General features: G+C 45.9%; 1 protein-coding gene across 2 annotated transcripts in view; it reads left to right on the top strand.

Moving 5' to 3' along the window:
• Positions 1 to 296: 296 nt before the first annotated feature.
• LOC114656090 (ATP-dependent 6-phosphofructokinase, liver type-like) overlaps positions 297 to 8,742 on the top strand; it is an 88,884-nt gene continuing 80,438 nt past the window's right edge. For both annotated transcript variants that reach the window (XR_007935698.1, XM_051931373.1), the window contains exon 1: positions 297 to 525. Coding sequence is in view for 1 of the 2 variants with exons in the window: in XM_051931373.1 (XP_051787333.1) it covers positions 441 to 525 (85 nt within the window). In the remaining variant the exon portion in view is untranslated. The remainder of the gene's footprint in view (positions 526 to 8,742) is intronic.

Raw genomic sequence — 8,742 nt, 5'->3', positions numbered from 1 at the left:
TGTTCTGCGTTCTTCGGGTTACGCACCCAGATATCACACATCAGCGTCGACATATTAAAATCATGCAATCACATCAGCTAAATAAATACGCCTGGTACAAAACTATCCCCGCTTGTACGTGGTGAACTACATGAAGCTGCGTATTCTTATTTATGTTCAAGTCCATTGGGGATAAACTTCCATTGTAAGACACTGTCTAGCAGCCTTTAAAGAGGAGGCGGTCTTCTCGTCCACGACATTTCACAATCATTTGGGGGGCGGGGGAGTGAAGGCGCGCACCCTGTTAACTGAAGGCGGGGCCTGTGCGCGTGCGAGAGAAGGTTTGCCGCCCCTCCTGCACGGTGCTCTCGGAAGGCTAAGCTCAGCCACCTGGACGCTAAGGGCAGAGGCAGAGGGAGGAACGCTGTGCTACGAGGACAGGCTAGGGTCCTTCTTTCACCATGACGTCCGTGGATTTCGAGAAGCTTCGAATGAGCGGTGCTGGGAAGGCTATGGCAGTGCTGACCAGCGGCGGAGATGCACAAGGTACACCTGAATAGTAACTTCGTCTTTCAAATGCACACACAACGCCCGCTTAAGTACGTGCATGCTTGTTGGGGTTAAAAAATAGTTGTGAAGGCAGGTCCACACGTCATGCGCCTACATGGGTGGTAAATAATGGCCATTCTGTGCCCTGTTTGTTTGAAGGCACCGGCTGTGCAGGATTCCGTGAATTTGGCAGACGTCTTGCAGCCTGGCAGATGCTGTTGGCGCCAGGCAGCTGTTTGAGAGCATTTTAAGCCAGGACAAACATTCAACGCATTGTTTTAAAACTGTCAACAGATATTTAGAGGTTTAATGTAGTAGCACTTGGTACAATCTGCACACGAGACCAAGTCGCAAAAAAAAAAAAAAAAAAAAAAAAACATCCTCACGGGTGACGAGCGCTGGAATTCCTGATGTTCAACCTGTGGGTGGACCCACATAGGCCACGTGCTCGTGACATCATTCAAAGGGGCGTGTTTAAGTACGTGCCTGAAGTCAGGGAGCACTGCTTGTGCTGGGGGAAAAAGGCGCCTATATTCCAGAGGCGAAAGCTTGGGGCTCCCCAACGTCAATTCGGAATTACTTGTCAAAAGTGAACAGGTCTCCGTTTGACACCCATGGCAGGTTAACGTTGACGTCTGTATGAGGTGTTACGTAGAGCAGCGGTTGATAATTAAACAAATTGCAGTCGCGTCGTTCGCCATTTCTTTGACATCTCCATTCATATTTAATGTGTTGACCAGTTTGATGTTGGTGTTTGAATCTTTAGTGAGTAGACTGCGCACAACCATCTTGCAAGCAATCAGGGAAGGCATTTATTGTAAATACATGTTTAAGTTACTAAATTTGTGCTGTTTTTTCTTTGATGAAGCTGTGTTTTGGAGAGCGGCGTTTATAATTGTTGTACTGTATTATAGCAATTGGCTCCATTGGACGTGAGCTTATTCTTGCCACTACAAAAATATTAGTAAATTACACGTTATTTACCCGCTGAGGTTAGTAATAACACGGTACACGTGTGCTCTGGCTGTCCAGGGCCAGCTAGTGAAGAAGGTGGTTAAACGCGTGTGACAAGAACTAAACAAAAGTTGTAGGTATGCATTTAATCCTGCATGCAGGGCCGGATTTTCCTATAGGCTAACTAGGCTTCAGCCTAGGGCCTCAGGATCAAGAGGGGCCTACATTCAAATTGTTAGCAAAATTTTATTATCTCTCATGTAATTTACAAACTTAAAAATGGAAGGTGAAAGGGCCTCATAAGTGGAATAGCCTAGGGCCTCTTTTCATATTAATCCAGCCCTGCCTGCATGTGTTGAGAACATTTACCGCAGAGAGCCAGTGATCATTCAAGCAGCGCTGGGTGTAAGACAAGAAACAAACGCAATGGACGGTCTTCCAGTCCTTTGCAGGGCACAATGGCACAGGCATTTAGAAAAGTGGATGCAATCCATTAAAAGTACCCAATAAATAAGCAATCAATTTAGTTGTAACACAGTTATTTGCCAATACTGTAGATATTCTGAAATAGTGTGATCTAGTGGTGCAGTGGCTAGTGTGAATACCATAAATCAAAAAGGACTCATGTTGAGGATGGAAAAAGGGAATGGATTCTGTTTACTTCACAGCAAATAAAAGAGTAAACCTTTTGTGTTAAGTGAGAAATATTACTGACGTATTTCCAGTATTCAGTGTTAAAACAGGTAATTTAATCATATACAGTTGAAAACGCATACCAATCAATCCAGAAATGTACAGGGAGAACAAGCAAATATCATGCAGATCCTGGTGCTTTGAGACATGAATGACATCTGCACTGCCGCTCTGTCTGTAGTAAATGTATGTGTTTGTGTGTGTGTATATATATATATATATATATATATATATATATATATATATATATATATACAGTAATCCCTCCTCCATCGCGGGGGTTGCGTTCCAGAGCCACCCGCGAAATAGGAAAATCCGCGAAGTAGAAACCATATGTTTATATGGTTATTTTTAGAATGTCATGCTTGGGTCACAGATTTGCGCAGAAACACAGGAGGTTGTAGAGAGACAGGAACGTTATTCAAACACTGCAAACAAACATTTGTCTCTTTTTCAAAAGTTTAAACTATGCTCCATGACAAGACAGAGATGACAGTTCTGTCTCACAATTAAAAGAATGCAAACATATCTTCCTTTTCAAAGGAGTGCGCGTCAGGAGACAGAGAACAAAGCAAGCAGTCAAAAAAAAAAATCAATAGGGCTTTTAAGTATGCGAAGCACCGCCTGTACAAAGCTGTTGAAGGCGGCAGCTCACACCCCCTCTGTCAGGAGCAGGAAGAGAGAGAGAGAGCCACAGAAAAACAAAGTCAAAAATCAATACGTGCCCTTTGAGCTTTTAAGTATGCGAATCACCGTGCAGCATGTCCTTCAGGAAGCAGCTGCACACAGTCCCCCTGCTCACACCCCCCTACGTCAGCGCAAGAGAGAGAGAGAGAAAGTAAGTTGGGTAGCTTCTCAGCCATCTGCCAATAGCGTCCCTTGTATGAAATCAACTGGGCAAACCAACTGAGGAAGCAGAAATTAAAAGACCCATTGTCCGCAGAAACCCGCGAAGCAGCGAAAAATCCGCGATATATATTTGAATATGCTTACATATAAAATCCGCGATGGAGTGAAGCCACGAAGCGCGATATAGCGAGGGATCACTGTATATATATATGTGTGTGTGTATATATATATATATATATATGTATGTATGTATATATGTATATGTACAGTGGTGTGAAAAACTATTTGCCCCCTTCCTGATTTCTTATTCTTTTGCATGTTTGTCACACAAAATGTTTCTGATCATCAAACACATTTAACCATTAGTCAAATATAACACAAGTAAACACAAAATGCAGTTTGTAAATGGTGGTTTTTATTATTTAGGGAGAAAAAAAAATCCAAACCTACATGGCCCTGTGTGAAAAAGTAATTGCCCCCTGAACCTAATAACTGGTTGGGCCACCCTTAGCAGCAATAACTGCAATCAAGCATTTGCGATAACTTGCAATGAGTCTTTTACAGCGCTCTGGAGGAATTTTGGCCCACTCATCTTTGCAAAATTGTTGTAATTCAGCTTTATTTGAGGGTTTTCTAGCATGAACCGCCTTTTTAAGGTCATGCCATAGCATCTCAATTGGATTCAGGTCAGGACTTTGACTAGGCCACTCCAAAGTCTTCATTTTGTTTTTCTTCAGCCATTCAGAGGTGGATTTGCTGGTGTGTTTTGGGTCATTGTCCTGTTGCAGCACCCAAGATCACTTCAGTTGACAGATGGCCGGACATTCTCCTTCAGGATTTTTTGGTAGACAGTAGAATTCATGGTTCCATCTATCACAGCAAGCCTTCCAGGTCCTGAAGCAGCAAAACAACCCCAGACCATCACACTACCACCACCATATTTTACTGTTGGTATGATGTTCTTTTTCTGAAATGCTGTGTTCCTTTTACGCCAGATGTAACGGGACATTTGCCTTCCAAAAAGTTCAACTTTTGACTCATCAGTCCACAAGGTATTTTCCCAAAAGTCTTGGCAATCATTGAGATGTTTCTTAGTAAAATTGAGACGAGCCCTAATGTTCTTTTTGCTTAACAGTGGTTTGCGTCTTGGAAATCTGCCATGCAGGCCGTTTTTGCCCAGTCTCTTTCTTATGGTGGAGTCGTGAACACTGACCTTAATTGAGGCAAGTGAGGCCTGCAGTTCTTTAGACGTTGTCCTGGGGTCTTTTGTGACCTCTCGGATGAGTCATCTCTGCGCTCTTGGGGTAATTTTGGTCGGCCGGCCACTCCTGGGAAGGTTCACCACTGTTCCATGTTTTTGCCATTTGTGGATAATGGCTCTCACTGTGGTTCGCTGGAGTCCCAAAGCTTTAGAAATGGCTTTATAACCTTTACCAGACTGATAGATCTCAATTACTTCTGTTCTCATTTGTTCCTGAATTTCTTTGGATCTTGGCATGATGTCTAGCTTTTGAGGTGCTTTTGGTCTACTTCTCTGTGTCAGGCAGCTCCTATTTAAGTGATTTCTTGATTGAAACAGGTGTGGCAGTAATCAGGCCTGGGGGTGGCTACGGAAATTGAACTCAGGTGTGATACACCACAGTTAGGTTATTTTTTAACAAGGGGGCAATTACTTTTTCACACAGGGCCATGTAGGTTTGGATTTTTTTTCTCCCTAAATAATAAAAACCATCATTTAAAAACTGCATTTTGTGTTTACTTGTGTTATATTTGACTAATGGTTAAATGTGTTTGATGATCAGAAACATTTTGTGTGACAAACATGCAAAAGAATAAGAAATCAGGAAGGGGGCAAATAGTTTTTCACACCACTGTATGTATGTATATATGTATGTATATATGTATATATATATGTGTATATATGTATGTATATGTGTATATATATGTGTATATATATATATATGTATGTATATATATATATGTGTATATGTATATATGTATGTATATATGTATGTATATATGTATGTATGTATATATGTATGTATATATGTATATATGTATATATGTATGTATATATGTATGTATATATGTATATATATATATGTGTATATATATGTATGTATATATGTATATATATATATATATATATATATATATATATATATATATATATAGATTTTGTCCGGGGCTTTATGCCTCTGGTAGGGCCACCCAAGGCAAACTGGTCCTAGGTGAGGGATGAGACAAAGAGCGGTTCAAACTTTCTATGATGAATGAAAACTTTGGACGTTGTTTTCCCTTGCCCGGATGTGGGTCACTGGGGCCCCCCTATGGAGCCAGGCCTGGAGGTAGGGCTCGATGGCGAGTGCCTGGTGGCCGGACCTGCACCCATGGGGCTCGGCCGGGCACAGCCCGAAGAGGCAACGTGGGTCCCCCTTCCCATGGGCTCACCACCTATGAGAGGGGCCAAGGAGGTCAGGTACAGTGTGAGTTGGGTGGTGGCCGAAGGCGGGGACCTTGGCGGTCCTATCCTCGGCTACAGAAGCTGGCTCTTGGGACGTGGAATGTCACCTCTCTGAAGGGGAAGGAGCCTGAGCTAATGCGCGAGGTTGAGAGGTTCCGGCTAGATATAGTCGGACTCAACTCAACGCACAGCTTGGACTCTGGAACCAATCTCCTTGAGAGGGGCTGGACTCTGTACCACTCTGGAGTTGCCCCCGGTGAGAGGCGCCGAGCGGGTGTGGGTATACTTATTGCCCCCCGACTTGGAGCCTGTTCATTGGGGTTTACCCCGGTAGACGAGAGGGTAGCCTCCCTCCGCCTTCGGGTGGGGAGATGGGTCCTATCTGTTGTTTGTGCGTATGCACCGAACAGCAGTTTGGAGTACCCACCCTTTTTGGAGTCCCTGGAGGGGGTGCTAGAGGGCATACCTTCTGGGGACTCCCTCGTTGTGCTGGGAGACTTCAATGCTCACGTAGGCAATGACAGTGAGACTTGGGAGGAATGGCCCCCCCGATCTGAACCCGAGCGGTGTTTTGTTATTGGACTTCTGTGCTCGTCACGGATTGTCCATAACGAACACCATGTTCAAGCATAGGGGTGTTCATATGTGCACTTGGCACCAGGACACCCTAGGCCTCAGTTCGATGATCGACTTTGTGGTCGTGTCATCGGACTTGCGGCCACATGTCTTGGACGCTCAGGTGAAGAGAGGGGCAGAGCTGATCACCACCTGGTGGTGAGTTGGCTTCGATGGTGGGGGAGGATGCCGGTCAGGCCTGGTAGGCCCAAACGTGTTGTGAGGGTCTGCTGGGAACGTCTGGCAGAGCCCCTTGTCAGAAGTAGCTTCAATTCCCACCTCTGGCAGAACTTCGACCACATCCCGAGGGAGGTGGGGGACATTGAGTCCCAATGGGCCATGTTCCGTGCCTCTATTGTTGAGGCAGCTGACTGGAGCTGTGGGCCGTAAGGTGGTCGGTGCCTGTCGTGGCGGCAATCCCCGAACCCGTTGGTGGACACCGGCGGTGAGAGATGCCGTCAAGCTGAAGAATGAGTCCTACAGGACCCTTTTGTCCTGTGGGACTCTGGATGCAGCTGATAGGTACCGGCAGGCCAAGCGGAATGCGGCTTTGGTGGTTGCTGAGGCAAAAACTCGGGCGTGGGAGGAGTTTGGGGAGGCCATGGAGAGCGACTTTCGGACGGCTTTGAGGAGATTCTGGTCCACCGTCCGGCGTATCAAGGGGGGAAGCAGTGCAGTGTCAACACTGTATATGGTGGTGATGGTGCGCTGCTGACCTCGACTCGGGATGTTGTGGGTCAGTGGGGGGAGTACTTCGAAGACCTCCTCAATCCCACTAACATGCCTTCCAATGAGGAAGCAGAGCCTGGGGACTCGGAGGTGGGCTCCCCCATCTCTGGGACTGAGGTCACCGAGGTGGTCAAAAAACTCCTTGGTGGCAGGGCCCCGGGGGTGGATGAGATACGAGTTCCTCAAGGCTCTGGATGTTATAGGACTGTCTTGGTTGACACGCCTCTGCAACATCGTATGGACATCAGGGACAGTGCCTCTGGATTGGCAGACCGGGGTGGTGGTCCCCCTCTTTCTCAATTTACCAGTCGATCTATGTTCCTACCCTCACCTATGGTCATGAGCTATGGGTAGTGACCAAAAGAACGAGATCGTGAATACAAGCAGCTGAAATGAGTTTCCTCCGCAGGGTGTCTGGGCTTTCCCTTAAAGATAGGGTGAGAAGCTCAGTCATCCGGGAGGGGCTCAGAGTAGAGCTGCTGCTCCTCCGCATCGAGAGGAGTCAGATGAGGTGGCTAGGGCATCTGATGAGGATGCCTCCTGGACGCCTCCCTGGTGAGGTGTTCCGGGCACGTCTAACCGGGAGGAGGCCCCGGGGAAGACCCAGGATGCGCTGGAGGGACTATGTCTCTCGGCTGGCCTGGGAATGCCTTGGGATTCTCCCGGAAGAGCTAGAAGAAGTGGCCGGGGAGAGGGAAGTCTGGGCATCTCTGCTCAAGCTGCTGCCCCCGTGACTCGACCTCGGATAAGCGGAAGAGGATGGATGGATATATATGTATGTATGTATGTATGTATGTATGTATGTATGTATGTATGTATATATATGTATATGTATGTATGTATGTATCTATTATAGTAATAAAAGGCAAAGCCCTCACTGACTGACTCACTCACCGACTGACTGACTCACTCATCACTAATTGTCCAAGTTCCCGTGTAGGTGGAAGGCTGAAATTTGGCAGGCTCATTCCTTACAGCTTACTTACAAAAGTTAGGCAGGTTTCATTTCGAAATTCAAAGCGTAACGGTCATAACTGGAACCTCTTTTTTGGCCATATACAGTAATGGACTGCAACTCACTGGCCGTGGGAGGCGGGGTTGCGGGGGTTGCGTATCGCGTCATCACGCCTCCCACGTAATCACGTGAACTGACTGTGAAGGAGAAAGGACGGCCTTATATGGCGTTCGTTTATAAAACAGCGGACAGGCGACGTCAGCGCAAGAGGCGAAGCCACAGTTTAAAAAGGTTTACTTTTCTTCTTAATAAAAATTTTAAAGCAGTACTTCGCCACTGCGAAGCGCGGGTATTTTGATATATATCAAAATATATCGCGTCATCACGCCTCCCACGTAAGCACGTGAACTGACCCGCTGCCGTTTGCAATGCCATATTCGCGAGATACAAGTTTAATGAGAAGACACGAGCTATAAACGACAGTTTGGATCACATTGTAACAGAGTTAATATTGCTGTAGCGAGAAACTTTTAACTGCCGGGTCTTAGCTAACATTAAATAAACCCGTGGACATGGCAACATCACACAAGAGACCGGCTCACGTGAAGTGACTGAACGCAGCAGGAGTGATCACTTCGATGAATCAAACCTGTTCAATAAACACATTACACAATTGATAAGGTACGAAAACATAATGAAAAAAAGCACGGTATAAACCATAACTTTAAATTAAGTTTATAGAAACGCTCCCGCTACCGTTTGCAATACCATATTAGCCCCTGCGAAGCGCGGGGATTTTGCTATATATATTAAACTATTTCAACCATTCTATGATCTGCTTCTCGCAACTGAAAGAGGGCACCGTGGCAGAAGTTAGCCGGCTTGCTGACCAACCACAAGCGTTACCTGGTAGGTAACCACCCATACAATCGGATTGTGAATCAGACTACGAATG

Source organism: Erpetoichthys calabaricus, chromosome 8, assembly GCF_900747795.2.
Source record: "Erpetoichthys calabaricus chromosome 8, fErpCal1.3, whole genome shotgun sequence".
Classification (NCBI taxonomy): Eukaryota; Metazoa; Chordata; class Cladistia; order Polypteriformes; family Polypteridae; genus Erpetoichthys; species Erpetoichthys calabaricus.
This window is presented reverse-complemented; position numbering and strand designations above follow the sequence as displayed.